This window comes from Miniopterus schreibersii, assembly GCF_964146895.1.
Source record: "Miniopterus schreibersii genome assembly, chromosome: 6".
Classification (NCBI taxonomy): domain Eukaryota; kingdom Metazoa; phylum Chordata; class Mammalia; order Chiroptera; family Miniopteridae; genus Miniopterus; species Miniopterus schreibersii.
This window is the reverse complement of record NC_138107.1, coordinates 83,747,250-83,763,371: the sequence shown is the minus strand read 5'-3', so window position 1 is coordinate 83,763,371 and position 16,122 is coordinate 83,747,250. Positions and strand designations below refer to the sequence as shown.

At 45.1% G+C, this 16,122-nt stretch overlaps 1 protein-coding gene across 1 annotated transcript in view; it reads left to right on the top strand.

The window, feature by feature from the left end:
- IPCEF1 (interaction protein for cytohesin exchange factors 1) overlaps nt 1-11,419 on the top strand; it is a 121,864-nt gene extending 110,445 nt beyond the window's left edge. The window contains exon 12 of the mRNA XM_081141415.1: nt 6,263-11,419. Within this exon, the coding sequence (XP_080997541.1) occupies nt 6,263-6,421 (159 nt within the window). The 3' untranslated portion in view covers nt 6,422-11,419. The remainder of the gene's footprint in view (nt 1-6,262) is intronic.
- The last annotated feature ends 4,703 nt before the right edge of the window (nt 11,420-16,122 follow it).

Below are 16,122 nucleotides of genomic sequence, written 5' to 3'. Positions count from 1 at the left end.
AATAGAAGACCTCGGCACCCTATAAGGATGCAAAAATGAGGCTGAAAAATAAAAGGAAAAGGGGCATTTTAATTAAACAAATAAAATTCAAACACAGAGAAATTCCCTAACATTTGTTGATGTAAAACATCACTAGCCCTCATTTCAGAGGCAAATATGTTATATTTCATAGTGTGGACAGAGTAGGTAAATGCTTGGTTATTTGATATAATATGCCATTGTATGTTGGGATTTTACTATCTTATTTGTGATAAGTGCTATAAATGAATACATTTTCCATTGAACAAATATTCCCTGAATCTTACTATGTACCAGACACTATTCTAGGGCACTGGGACCATTGAATGGATCCCACTGGACAATGGAAACAGAGAGGAAAGCAGTTAGAATGCAGTGTGCTAAGTGTCGTAGTTGATATGAGCTTGGGCGCTGTGGTAGTTCAGAGGAGGACAGTGGCTGCCTCTCTGAGGCTGTTAGTGACAGTGCTGACAACTGACCAATGAGTAAGAGTTGAAGAGTATCCGGATGAGAAGGAACTGTGTTTAGGGAGGAGGAACTGCCTGGGTAAATGTATGTCAGTGGATAATGTTCTAGTGCATGCTGGGAGAGATAGAAAAGAGGCTAAGGAGGGGAGAGACCGTGCAGGCCACTCCAGAAGGAGAAAGGCTGTGTTCTTGCCTTTCATAGCAGTCTTAGGACTCTAGAGCATCACAAGACCATGCCTGGCCTGGCCACTGAGAGGAAGGGTTTGGACAAAGAATTCAAAGGTTCTAGCAGCCCATGCAGTTCTCTGTGACCTCCTGCTCTCCATGCAATGTTGCCATGGAATTGATTAATTCAGCTTTTTCTTTTCTCCCCGTGCATTAGGTATCTATTGCTAGGTAACACAATATCTCAACACTTAGCAACCACAAACAATAAACACTTATTTCACCATGTCTGTGGGTCAGGAATCTGGGCATTGGTTGCTGAGGTGCTTCCCCTAATGGGCCTGTGATCCAGGCATCAGCTGGGGCTGCATCCACTCCTCCGCTGGGGCAGCAAGTGCATCCAGGCTCTCTCATGAGGTTGTTGGCAGAATTCACAGGTTGCTGGACTGAGGGTCTCAGTTGTTCATTGTCTGTTGGTGGGAAGTCACACAGTTCCTTGCCCTGGAGCTCTTTCATAGGGTAGTTTCCAAAATGAAAACCAGCTTCCCTGAGAGCAAGTAAGATAAGAAGAGTGAGTGAGCAAGATGGATCATATCCAGTGTCAATCATGACATCACATTACATTTACAGTATTTACAGTATTCTGTTCATTAGAAGCCAGTCGCCAGGTCAGGCTGGATTCACAGAGGGGATTATACAGGGAGCAAGGAACATAGGGGGCCATGCCAGGGGTTATGACACCCAGCTGGAGAACTGCTCTCTCTCTACATTCCCAGAAGGGAGCCCTTCCCACAGATCCCTTAGGCCTCACAGAAGTGTGATGCTGGGGCTATGAAATGTCATCCAAATCATGCAGTCCTGTAGCCTCATCAGGAGGGAGGAAGACATGATTATGTGGAATTTGAACTTGGTGGGGGAAAAAAGCACATCAAACTATTTATTGGAGAAAGATAATTTGGTACATGTGTATTTATTCATGTCAGTAGGCTATAAGGATTATTTTAACTATCTTTAATTAATTAATTTTTTAATGGAATATATTAGAGTGACGTTGGTTAATAGTTATACATGTTTCAGGTGTACAATTCTAATATTAATATACCATCTGTATATTGTATTGTGTGTTCACCACTCTAAGTCAAGTTTCCTTCCATCACCATTTATCCCCCTTTACTGTCTTCTGCCTTCCCCCTCCCCTGTTTCTCTCTGGTAATCACCACACTGTTGTCTGTCTATGAGTTTGTTTTCTTAATCCCTCCACCTTTTTTACCCAACCCCCTCCCCTCTCCCCTCCCCTCTGACAGCTGTGAGTCTGTTCTCTGCATCTATGAATCTGTTTCAGTTTTGTTAGTTTATTTTGTTCATTGGAGTCCACATATAAGTGGAATCACATGGTACTTGTCTTTCTCTGACTGGCTTTAAAATTCAAAGCAGTCAGGATGGTGGCTGTCTTTGAGGAGGAGGGAAGGGTATGATCGGAGGGCCACAAGTACAGCCTCTGAGATGCTGCGTAAGGGCCTCCTTTTTTGACCTTGGTGGTGGTTACAGAGACAGATCCACTTTTTGATAATTCATCAAGCACAAGCCTTATTATATGTGAGCTATTCTCTGTATATGTTACATTGCAATACCAATATTTAGTTAAAAAAAACACTTCAAAGCTGGAGTGTGGACAAGCAGACACAATAGTTTCATGCAGAAACAAGGAAACTGTATTAACAATAATGTTTACGTTAGTGATAGGCACTTTCCATAAATAAAGAAAGGTCCCTGCACTGGAATGTATGGGAACAAATGCTCTTTGTGGAAGTTCCTCAAGGGTGCTGAGCGGACTCTCATGTCATGCTCTGATATAGACCCTTCGGATTTCTGCTAGCTCACCATCCACTGAGCTTTGGCTGCATTGGCCTTTGTTTTATAATGAATGACCACTGGAATGATTAATGGTTGAAAGTTTCTCTCAGGCTTCCCTGGCCTATGTCAAGAGGAACTAACCCTTCTTTCCCCCAGTTGCTCTCATAGAACAATTCCAGTGTGTAGGTCTTGAATCAGGCCATCTACTGCATATTTGGAGTGAAAGATGGAATTACAGCATCTGTCTTTCACAGCATCTGTATTTCACAGTATTTTTTGGAATACCTACCAAGCCCAGCCTGCAAGGCTGAAGTTGTAAAAGTTGTCCAAGGTGTCGGGTGAGCCTCCTGTACCACAGGGAGAGCAGGGCGGTGCCTGACACTGCTGAGTCCAGGGTGCTGGGTCTAGGAGGGAGCTCAGTTTTTGTTGTTTCATTAATTTCCTTCCTCTGAATTCTTGTCTACAATATTTTCTTCTTTCCATAAAAGAACTAACACAGACTTGAATCAAATGGTAAAAAATATGAATTGTTTAGAACTCTAAAACATGTGTAGTGTAACTCATAATTGAAGAGACCCTTTCCTATAATTTTTAACCAGATTTAGAGGAGTGATTAGTTCATTTTTGCCTTTAAAAAATTAATTTTCTAAATTTTGTTTATCTGCAAAGATCTTACTTAGTTTTTCAGTAAAATGTTAGGATGTCTCTCTGAGCAGATGTCACATTTCTTTAGAGCAAACGTAAAAATCCTTAAGTAAATTCACACAAATAGCACTGTGGTGATAGAGGATGAAAGCTCATTATTTTTTTGAAAATACTGGTTTTTGAAGCATAAATGTTCTCAAGAATGCAGAGAGAAAACAGAAAACTCTCTTGACCTTGCTCAACTTCCTACCAGATCCTTCACTTGCATAAAATAAATGGTGACAATTCTAGAATCCCTAAAACTATGTTTAAATGTCTGTATAGATAGACAGATATAGATGTATAATATACATTTGTAACATATAATATGTGATATATTATATATATAATATGTATAAAAACATTTTTGTTTGTTTATGGAGAGGATTTCCTCAGGCTCCAGATATGATTCATGATGCAAATGAAGTTAAAAAGCAAATGGATAAGTAGTTTATTCATTCATTTCTTATTTCATACATTAATTTTTTTCCAACAAGTATTTAGTGAATGTCCGCCATGTGTCGGTCATTCTTTCAGGTACTTGGGGACATAGCTGTGGGCATATCACACCAAATTGCCTGCCTTCGTGAAGCTTATATTTAGGTAGAGGGAGAAATGAGCAAACAAAGTAAGTAATTTTATAGCGCACAGAGAAGATAGATTTGATAGAGAAGAGAAGGGGGTAAGGAATGCTGAGGGGTCGGTTGTGAATTAGGATAGGCTGGAACTTGAGAAAAATCTGAAAAAGGAAAGGGAGTGAGCCTTGAGTCTATCTGAGGTTGAACATTCCAGGCAAAAAGAACAAACAAAAAGAATGTTCCACGCAGATGCCTTGGGGTGGGCTTGAGAAAGAGCAAGGAGGCCGGTGTGGCTGGGGCGCAGTGAGGCCTGGGGGCGGCGGCCGGGCAGACGGCTGCAGGGACCCTGCGGAGCGCCCGGGATCATTGCAGATGCCTTGGCTTCTGCTTGGAGTGAGCTAGGAAGCCTGTGGAAGGTTCTCAAAGGAGGTGTGCGGTGGCTTCACATACTCTGAAGATAGAACGTCAGGGTTTTCTGGTGGGTTGGGAGTGAGGAAAGGAGCCAGGGGTGACTCCAGTGTTCGACTCGAGCAACTGGAAAGGTCGAATGCCGTCCAGTGTTCTGCGGAGCAGGCCTCAGCGTGCACCGGGAGTTGGGGTGGTGGAGAGGGCACGCAGAGCAACAGAAACTTAGTTTGGGACGTTTTGGACATGTTATATTTGAGACGCCTATTGGATGTGTAGATGGAGCTTCTGAAGAGGAAGTTTAGATGAACAGGTATGGAATTCAAGGGAGAGGAAAGGCTGGCGGGTAAATTTGTGACCCTCAGTGTAACGGGAGAGTGGGAGGGGTCCCACGAGATTTCTGCCAGCGTGAACATAGACGGAGCAGAGAGGAGGCTGGAGGCTGGAGGCTGGAGGCTGGCCCCTGGCACCTCTGGCGGAGGAGACTGGGAATAAAGTGGCCGTTCTGGGATGAGTAAAGTCAGGAGAATGTGTCGTAAAAGCGACAGGATGGAAGCATTCAAGGAGTAGCCAACAGTTTACAAATAGGTTGAAAATGAATAATCAGTTACGTATTTGGCAACATGAAGGTCCTCGATGGCCTTAAGAAGAGCAGTTTTGGTAGAATGGTTGGGGCAAAAGCCTGGCGGGAGCGGGCCTGAAAGAATGGGCACAGGGACAATGGAGACAATGAGGAAAGTGGAACATTGGCCGGAACGGGGGTCGAGGTCAGGAGAGGGCCTGTAAGACGGGAGCCGTTGCAGCGTGCAGGCTCGCCGGCGAGAATGAGACGGGTACCGCAAACGGGGAGATGGGCCTTTGCCAGGGGCGTAGGGGTTCCGTCCGAATGAGCGGAGGGGAGGCAGCGATACATCTGTGCAGATGCAGGTAGTGGGCATTAAGAATTTGGGAGCAACGTTTTTCTCGTTTCTCTTTCCTAAAAAAAATAGCGCAAGGTCATCAGCGGCAGGGAGGACCGGGTCAAGGTTTGAGTAGAGACAAGAAGTTTTTGTTGAGTAGTCATTTGGGAGGGCGAGAGAGGAAAGGGCTGAGAAAATACGATGACTGGGCGATAGCGAAGGTCCACCTCGGGGCAGCGGCCCTGAACTTGCCCTGTAACCAGCGAGCGCGGCTGTAATGCTTAGCTGCTCACAGGCCGCCCTGGGGGTGGGCAGAGCGGGTGGCTCATCAGTGTACATGGACTGAATGTTACCTGGCGGTTGGCATCGTGTTACGTGTAAAGAACACGGGTGCATGCGCTGCGTTTACCGTCACCTTCCTTACGAAGCTTTAGAATAGGTGGTGTGACTTGAGATAAAATTGTTAGAAACGAGTGATCCTTTTTGAATGTGGAAGCTGTTGCATCTTATTTTTACATCACTGCTTGACTACAGAAAACTTCCCTGACCTGGGCCTGACACTTTAGAAATGTGTGTCATTGCTTACAGAAGAGGCGGGGTGAATAATGTGAATAGATTCTACACTCTGTTAGCACCGGTGCAATACACACTGTTTTCATGAGAGGTTCGTAGTCTGAATAAAAAATGGCCCATATAGTTATTCTGCATGTGTTAATTAAATAATGTGTGTGATTAATTAAGTTAAGATAATAAAAACCAAAAAGCTATATTTTGTATTGTCTTATATCTTAGAGAAAGTACCATTTTTCATTTTACTTGGTGAAGTTTGGGCTGTCAGTGAAATGATTATATAGTTACAGTTACGAGTTTTGGGAGGAAAAGTGGTCACAGACAGAAATATCACTATGGTGTGGAAAATGGGTCGATCAGAGGAGAGTCACATAGGAGACCTTGGCTGCAGGTCTGGTTCTTCCATGGGGCCGGGTTCTCAATTCCTCGGTGGCTAGCATACGTGAACGGACTTCCTGCCATATATCTTAGGATTGTCGTAGGGATTTGAATATTAATGGTAAAACGCATTGATAATTTTGATGACCGTGTATGTGCATTCATTTGTAAAAGGCTGAAAGTGGCTTATTGAAACTGAGATACTCACTACAATCCCCGCCCCACTTTTTTTCTACTTGTACAGTGTAAAGAACATGACCTGGCCATGATTAACCAGTTGCTGGATGATCCAAAGCTGACAGCCAGAAAATACAGGGAGTGGAAGGTCATGAACACCATGCTGATTCAGGACATCTATCAGCAGCAGCAGGACCCCACGTCTGCCCCTGAAGGCACCGCCTAGGGACTCGAGAAACCACCTTCCTTGGCTCTGTTGAAAATTCTATTTGAGAACAAGCCAGAATTCTCCCTCTCCTTCCCCCAAGCAGCTCTTTAAGATGTTGCAAGAACCTACATTTTTCCTTAAAAGGAAAACAGGCCGGTTCCTCAAGTATCAGCTCCCTGTAAGGCGCAGTCTGGGCGAGACCAGCACCCACAGCAGCAGGACTCCTTCCAGGCGTGTCCCCGTGAAGACCGGAGGGACGGAGTCCAGTTGAGCGGCCCGTGTGTTCCTGCGCAGCCCCCAGTTATGCCAGGCTCTGGGCGGAGTGTGAGCACTCTATCTTCCGTTCCTGGCTCTCGAGAATTACAGCATTCTGTGGACAAAAGATCACTTTTTACCAGTTTTCCCAAGGAGAGTGTACATATTCTACTGGGTTGGGTAGCTGAGCTCTCCAAGTTATTTTGTTGACTGAAGGAATGTTTTCTGTAGCAGCAGCTGGAACAGGACAAATATTTTTATGGAACTGAAATCCCTGCCCACGGTGCACAATGGTGGCACCTTTTCCACGAGCGGAGAAACACATAGCGAGTGGGATGTGGGAGAACCCAAGGAGGAGGCGTGTTCTGTGTTCCCCTCACTCAAAGGACAGCTTGATAGCTTCACACTTCACCAGCTGGGGGTGGGGTGGGATCTGATTGTGTTTCCTTTCCACGAACATCTAAAGTAAACATCTCCTTATACTCCGAGGCCTCTACTCCCTCCCAGCGTTTCTGAACCACTGTAGGAGATAGTAATAGGTCCAGCAAGCAATGTTTGCGGCTCTTGTCCTTGGGCATGCACCTATGCACAGTGTACATTTATATCTAGGAGATGATTCTGTTATCTGAATTGTTTAAATATCTTTACTGAAAAAAAAGCCAACAAAAACAACAAAAGAGTTAAAATATTGTTTTATTTTTGTATGTGTCACTTTGTGTCCTATGTGAATAACCATCTATAATATGTTTTTTATTTAAGTATATTTATAGAAGGTCAAATTACAAGTGTTTTAAAAGATGATGTATTATTCTATGTTTTGCTCAGTACATATTATCAAAGGATATACATTTTGCTCAAGAAAAATTGAAAATACTATTGATGATTGATTCATTGGAGTTATTATATAATATAATGTATGAGGAATGCTCAGGAAATCTTGTGGGATCAATGTGGAGGCATGCAATAATAATCTTTTATTTTCTGCTCTCTCCTCCCCTTCCTCCCTCCCTCCCTGCAGAGGGCTTAAATATCTCTTTATCTCTTTTGATAAGAAAACTTTAAACTTTATGCTATTTATGACCTAAACCAAATGAAATGCAACTAATAGAGTCTTTTGTCTAAAGACTAACAGAAATTTAGGGGTCTGTTGTTAAAGAGAACTAATTTTATTAGAGAAGCAATATGAAAGTCTTCCCTTGCTAATCATGACTATTTCTCACCATAAAAATAACCACAACCCACCAAAACCCCACTTTGGCCCTACCCCTAGCAAATCGTCAACATGACACCGTTTTCTCTATACAATCAAAATGGAGTTTGACATTCGAATGGAAATAACCCCTGAGTTTGATCTGCAAATGAAATGGAAGCAGCTGTTGACTCTTTCCCCAAGCTTTACTATGAAGTCTTAATACTTTGCAAACAAGAAACAACCTAAGCATTAGGAAAGAAAAACACACAAAAACACCAAAAGCGGAAGCAACGTCTGGTCCTAAAAGCTTGTGTGAGATAAGAGGCCACGCCAGACAGTTTGGCCGCAAACACTTCAAAGCTCCTGCACCAAGCGGAATGTGCTGGGCGAGGCCACCGGCCACACAAAGAGGGCGCCCGACCTGCGGCCAGTTACCCTCGGCACCAAGAGAAGGAGCCATTCATGGCCTCGGATTGGGACCTGAGGCTTCTGGCTGGAGAGGCCAGTGCTTTCATGTCTCTGCTCTAGGGCAGGTCCTTTTGCAGCTCTTGGAACGGTGATCGAGTAGGATTCACAGTGTCGCCCACGTGCTGGGGGAAGGAGGCAAATGGAGGAATAATAACTGCGTGTGACATACTCTAAGCCTTTTGTTTGCTGGCTCCCAGCACCCACCAATAAATTTTTTAAAAGTATTTTTTCCAAAATTGAATTCTTCCAAAAGCTTTTGACTAGGACTTAGAATCCTGTGCTCTGCTCTTTGGCTTTTTATTAATTCATACTTAACTGACCATTTAGTATAAACTCCTTGACCACTCAAAGGCAAAGTAGGTCCATGAGCTTACTCAGTCAAGCCTTTCAGTTATTTTTCAAGGTCAAGTTAGTCTAGAAGTATTTGCTTTGTTAGTTAAGGCAGCTGACCCGCACCATTTCGTGCCCTGCTCTCCTAGACCGAAATCACCTTACGGGGAGACTGCTCTGCCCACTCCCGTGGACACAGGGTCCGAGGCTGCGCAATGACCCAGACCCGTGGCCGTCCAGGACCTGTGGCACCTCCTGTGGACTAGGATGCGGATCAGACTCCTCCGCAGGGTTTCGGGGAGGACCGCTTCTCACTGTTGTCAGCCTGAGACCCACACTGAGGCCCGATACGATACCCTCCCTTGCCGCTCCATCGCAGCGCACGCTAAATCGGATGGCCCCACACTTAGGTCCCGTCTTTTGCTTTTAATGATTCTTAGTTCTGCTACAATCCCAGCATAGCACCGAAGGCCTAGGAAGAACATCAAGCATACGTTTGTAAAGACTCCAGGCAGCCTAAGAAAGAATTTATGTTTGGAGTCAGGTTTCAATGTGAAGTCCATGCCTTATATTTATGTAGCACTTTATGGTTTGCAAACGGTGTGTTTCCGGCTCTTCCTCTTCCTCCCCAGTGGCCTTTAGGGGATGGCTGTGGGTTCTGACTACTCCTTATGATGCAGGGAAGAAACAGATTCTGCAGAGTGGGGTGCTGGGGTGAACCCCGGGTGGTACAGCCAGGACTTGAACTTGCGCCTCCCTCTGCCTTTGCCTTGCGCGGTCACTGTTGGGTCCAGGTAGTTTGACTCGGAGTGTGCGAGCCATTTGTGCTGCCATGGGCACGCGTCCCTGATGGCTTTTGCAAAGTCACCCATTTGAACCCTGAGGGGGTTTCTTTTCCTTGAAACACAGTGTCTTCCTCATGACCCCACAGGTTCCTGTCCCTCCTGCAGTGGCCTGCTGACTGTGAATTGGGCTTTAACCTAATCACTCTGGGCTTGCTTTCCTTCCTTCTGAAAAATCTACCGTTTGTCAGGTGCTGTGAGATCCTGGGGTGAAAGAGATACATAAGGTGTCCCCCCAAAGTGTATACACACACTTTGAATAATTATAAAGGCAGTGTTTATTAAAATACATTTCCTTTTCACAATTGAGCTGTCCGCTGTTGAAGTGTGTGTACAGTTTTTGGGGGGACACCCTGTACTTAAAGAAATGAAGTGTGTTTATTATGCGTTACTTTCAGAGAGTGTTGGGAGGTGTCAGAGACCCGGCTTAGGGACTACGGGCCACTAGTCACTTCTCTCGATTTCTTCTCATGTAATTATGATGATAATTTCCCCAGAGAGCCTTTAAATCACAAACAACATCAGAGATGAAACATAAAAGGAAAATATACTTTTAAGTCTTTTAAAGAGAGATGTCATTGACAGGTAATATTTTGATACAACAACACAGAAGATTTAGTGAGTAATTTAAGTACACAGGATGCCTATCTAAAAGTTGCTGTTTATGGAAAAGCTGCCATGTCCAAATGAAGTTTTAGGGTGTGTCTCTTCTGTCTCATAGAATATATGATATTTGATTGGGGTTTTCCCATTTATTTCCCTTCCAGTTTTTGTATACTTATCTCACAGGAGAACCCGAGTCCTAGAAATGTGAGGTGACTGTCCTGCCCGGGGTTTTGTAATATGGAATCGAAAAGGGGAGCCCCTGAAATTAGACTTTAACGACCCACTTGAAATGGAATGGGCGGGGGACAGTTCTGCCCCTCACAGTGTGACATCCGTCTCAGGGAATGAGATGGTGAACAGCTACCTGTTTCTCTGCCTGGCGAGACAGCAATTTTCTTGCATCGTCTGCACATTTTTACTCTTCCTCTTGTTACCAGAGGCCATGGAGAAAACATGAAACATGATTCTGTTTTAAAAAAGGAGTTCCTCCATTCCGCTTGTTGTGAGGAGGCTTCCCTGCTCTGTGTTGATATTTCTTTGCCTTGAGTCCTAAGGGGAAGCATGCCCCATGGAGACTTGGCATCCCATGCTAAACACCGAGATTATGTACCACCCTCTCTGTGACTGTCCTTGCATGATGGGAATGTCACTGTTAGCACTGCATGATCGTCGGGGGCAAGATGCTAGTGTGCAAACGACACCTTCAATTTCATGTGCTTTCATTCTCTGTCACCTCCCCTCTTGGACTAAACTGAAAAAATGGTACAGCTCATTTCTCCTACTTTGTTTTTGAGGTTGACTTGTAAGATAAAAATAAAAACAAGATAAAATATGTATCGTAAAATTACATGGAAAAAATCAAAATATACTGCTGGTGTTAATTTTCTGTCCTGCAATGTTGCTTTCTAAAAAAAAAAATTAAAAAAATTTCTCCAGGAAGTGTGCGAGGGCTGGGCATTGTCTTCTGCAAAGGTTATAGCGCCCTCTGGTGCCAGTCACAAAAAATACGAGCTTCTAGACTCCTGATGTTTTTATTTTTAAATAAAAGATCTAATTGTGTTGGGAAATGTGTTTCAGCAATAGCTGGTGTGGTCTCTCCTCCGATGGTCCTCGGCATACAGGCTTGTTAGTACAGAGATGCTTATATTTTTCAAAGCTGTTGGTCCACATAATTTGACTTGCACCTAATATGCCCCTTATCATAACTCGGCACCCACATCTTATTTAGAGATTCAAAAAAATTCAGATAAAATGTACAACGTGTGGCACATCAGTTACTTAAAATACATGTAATTTCTGTGAAAATAAAGATAACATTGAAATAGCATGATAAATTGCCTTTATTTTGGGTCCACCGATCAGAGGAAGTTAGCTTGCATTTGAACTGATTCACGCCTCCTGGCTTGCTGTCTACACAGCTTGTTCTTCCCTCTCTCTCCCAATTCTCACTTTACATGCAGAGCCCCACCCCGTTCCCCATCCTACAACCACCAGGCACGGTCCGTCTAGGCTCCCAGATGGAAGCAACAAAAATCGTTCTAGACCCAACGCGTAGGCACAGCGTGTGCCTGCTCCCTAGAGCAGTCCCGCACCTGCTTCCCGTTGCTGCTGTACCAAATCACCACAGATTTAGCAGCTTAAAAATGTGTTTTCATATCGTCCTGGAGGTCAGAAGTCTGATCCGGGTTTCGTTCCCAGGGCGGCGTTCCTTCTGGAGGCTCCAGGGAGCATTTATCTCCTAGCTGCCTCCAGTTCACCCCCATTCTTTGCCTCTCGGCCCCCTTCTTCCACCCTCAAGTCAGCAGTGTTGTGTCTCTCTGCCCCCTTCTCCTCTGTCAGGCCTCCTTAGGCTCTTAAAGACCTTTCTGGCTTCAGTGGGCCCACCTGGATGATCCAGACGGCTTCTCTCTTTTAAGGTTAGCTGACTGTACCGGGGTTCAGCTTCCAACCTTTCCTTCCCGCCAGCCCTCGACTCCCTCTGTAACATACACACGGGTTCCCGGCGGTGCCATGCCCATGGTCCTGCCCGCCGCAAATTTCCACTCCAAGTGTCCTGCTTAGTCCCCCTGAACCATCAGTTTCCCCCAGGAATTCCAGGATTGCCACGGTTTAGCTATGAGCATGAAAGTCCTTTTTGTCATACTCTGTGACTTGACTTTGATTTTACTAAAACGTGGATCACCAGAGAAGAGGTAATTCTATCTTTATGAGTAGAAAAGAGAAAAAAATTCCTAGCTTTTATTTTTATTTATTTGCTGCAAAAAGCTGTATTGTTTCCACTCGGTCCAATGCATGGGAGGGGGCTCCAGGGCAGTTAAAAGGATGGCGAGGGGTTTCGGGGAGAGGCTCAGGCAGAAGCCAGGCACCGGGGGGATGCAGAGGGGCCCCTCGAAGGCCTCTGGGCTCCAAGGGCTCCTGGTCCTGCTTGAGGGGGAGCCTTTCAAAGAGACACTCGCCCAGCCCAGCCTGCGGGCGGTCAGCTGCGGAGGTGGCCAGGTGTCGCCCATCTTCTTGATGCGTGTCACCTGCTCAGCCAGGAAGCCGCGGGGCTGAGGGGCTGCGGGGGCAGAGCCCGGGGCCTGCGGATCCACAGGCCGGGCTCAGGCTCCTCTCCCAGGCCCCGGCGGCCTGCATGGCGCCCCGAGCTTACCCCACTCATCCTGGGGGGCTCCAGCCTGTCCTGGAGAAGGCGGCCACCGCCTGGGTTTGCGTCCTTAAGAGACGCTCGGTACCCTCCCGCTTTGCCAAGTCCTGGAAGAAGTGGCCCCCGCCCTCCAGAGCCACATCTTCGCGGTGGAGACAGAAGCCCAGACAGAGGTAGGTGCGGGAGGCCGCAGACGCAGGTGGCGGGCGGTTGACCGCAGCCACCACCTCGGTGGCGTGATTCTGACGAATTTGGGAGCTCGTGGTGGTTCATCAGTAAAGATGAGCGGTGCTGGCTGGTCTCGGAGGCCGAGGAGGGCTGAGGCGGTTCCGAAGGCGGTGACTGGAAACGAGGTTGGAGGGTGGCCGGAGGCTGGAAGAAGGGGCGTCCCGGGTCTGTTCCGTCCAAACCCTTCGGAGCAAGAGACAGGTCTGGGGACCGCCCAGGGCGCTGCCAGATTCCCAGCTTTCAGAGTCACCCGCACACAGCTGTAGCAGGGCAGTCTTTTTCTAATCGGATCACGTTCTACAATTCTTGTCTTCAAAGACAAAGCATTAGAAAGTCACTTTGAGAACCAAATATCATAAGAAAAGCATAATTTAGGCCTGAAAACCTTGGGCTTCCAAGCTGCCCTGAGCATGTCAGACTGACCGACGGGCTGGCCGAGTCTCAGCCTCCTCTCCGGTGGGAGGAAGCATAGAATTTCCGCAGGTCCTGGTCCTGAGCATTGCATTTGTCTTTCTCTTTAAAACTCCAGCAAACCTGCATTTACAGGGAATTCTTCATGCTGTTCTGTTAATTCGTCCAGTTGCGTGTCTGAGGAAGTCACAGACACTCTGCCAACACGAAGTCTCTGCTGAGCATGTCCTGGCAGGTCTGTCCAGGGGGAGGAAGCGAAATCCCGGCAAGCGAGGTGCCTGGATTCTCAGCCAGTTACCCTGCTTGTTCCAAAGCTTATTGTTGTGGACGCTGTGGGTGCCCGCCCAGATCTGCTCAGCAGGCCAGAGCTCTACCCCTCGGTTGCTATGAGGTTTTGCAGCTAATAGCAACCCCCCCTTCTTTTCCAGAAAGCTGTCCTCAGCTAAATGAGAGCCACTTAGGCAGGAGTTTATGCTCTTCATCCCCAACCAGGGTGGCCTTGGTCAGTGACCGGCTGAGGCCAGCTGGCGGCACTTAGTCATAGCCAATGCAGTCAGAATCACTGTAATGGCAGCCAGGGGGAAAGGACAGCTTAGGGCTGGTGCTATCCATACAGATCTTTGGAGATTGCTAACAGACAGTGATGTTCCTAGACACAGATTAAATGGGAGGCCAACTATACATATAAATTATATATATGATTTCCAGGGGGAGATGGGATACAAATTGTTGCTGATTCCCAGGAACCACCCCCAAATATTGTGGCCACTGTGTTAGGGTAGGACAGGGACATACACAGATAAAGGGGTAAGTGGCCCATATCCCCTGGCTTCTAAATGTTTAATTTCAATGACCCTATTTAGCAGATGGAAGAATGCTCATGTTGGTTCATTGATCAGCAGTAGCTACTGTAGTAAGAGAGGCCAAAGAGAAGTCCCTGCGGTTGTTTCCTTTAGGAAAATAAATAAAAGTAAATAAAAGCCAGCATTGCATCCAAGCAGTTCACACATTTACCATCATGGGGGAGTCCTCATTGTCAGCCAGAGGAAGAGAATGCCTGGACTTAGTTCATTAATGTGTTGACTTGATATGTGAGTTCTAGTAAAAAATGGATTGCTCCCTTTTCATTTTATCGATGGTTTCTTTTGCTGTGCAGAGCTTTTTATTTTGATGTGGTCGCATTTGTTTGTTTTCTCCTTTGTTTCCCTTGCCCTAGGAGATGTATTGCTATGAGAGATGTCTGAGATGCTGCGGCCTGCGTTTTTTTCTAGGATTTTTATGGTTTCATGGCTTCCATTTAAGTCTTTAATCCATTTTGAGTTCATCCTTGTGTATGGTGTAAGTTGGTGGTCTAGTTTCATTTTTTTGCTGTTTTCCCAACACCATTTATTGAAGAGACTATCTTTACTCCATTGGATGCTCTTGCCTCCTTTGTCAAATATTAATTGAGCTTAATTACTTGGGTCGATTTCTGGGTTCTCCTGTTCTGTTGATCTAGATGCCTGTTCTTGTGCCAGTACCAGGCTGTTTTGATTTCAGTGGCTTTGTAGTATAACTGATATCCAGTATTGTGATCCCTCCTACTTTGTTCTTCTTTCTCAAGATTGCTGAGGCCATTCAGGGTCTTTTTTGGTTACATGGATTGCTACTGCCCAAAGTCTCTCATATGAGTGAATCTGAAAGCCCGTGGTGAGTGGAAAGCCTCCCAGGGGTCATAGCTTCAGACAGTGCATCTGGTCGTTCACTTTATGTGGAGAAAGAAGCCGCCCAAGGGACCTCTTCTTGAGGACAAAGAGGCTTGAGAAAGCACCCGTACGAGTGGGCACAATATGTGAGGATCTGATCTTTGTGTTGAGTGCTAACTCACCAGAGAGCATCTATTTCAGAAAAAGCAATAGAAACTCCTATTCCACTATCTTGCTGCTGTTATTCCCCTTGCTGAGATTTTGATAGAAATTTCATTAAACCTGTGCATTAATTTGGGGAGAATTGACATCTTTACTATGTTGAGACGTCTAACCTATGAACAAGGTAGGTTTTTCTAGTTATTTTGATTTCTTTTATCAATGTTTTGTAGTTTTTGGCATATAAGTCCTGTATATATTTGTTAGAATAACACCTGAATATTTTATTTTTGAGTGATTATAGATGGTATTGTATTTTTAACTTTAGTGTCCATTGCAAGTATATAGAAATGATTTGTTTTTGGTGTGTATGCTTGTCCTATATCCTGTGAGTTTGCTGAAACCCCATATTAGTTCCAGAAGATTCTTTTAAAGTTTCTTTGGGAATCTTTACACAAACTACCATGTCATCTGCAAATGGGAAATTTCATTTTTCCCCCCCTTTCTGATCTGTATGACTATTATTTCTTGTTTTATTGCACTGGCTAAAATTTCCAGCATGATGTTGAATAAAAGTGGTTAGAGTGGACATCTTTGCCTTGTTCCCAATCTTAGGGGAAAAACATTCTACCTTTCACCATTAAATATGTTAACCATACGTTTTGATAGATATTCCTTTATCAAGGTAAGTTTCCATTTATTCTTATTTTTCTGAGAGTTTTATCATGAATAGTTGTTGAATTTTGTCAAATGAATTTTCTGTATCAATTGATATAATCATGTGATTTTCTTTAGCTTGTTGATATGGTGTATTTCTTGATTGATTTTTGAATATTGAATGAGTCTTGCATCCCTGGAATAAATTCACCTTGGTCATAGTGCAAACTTCTTTTTATGTA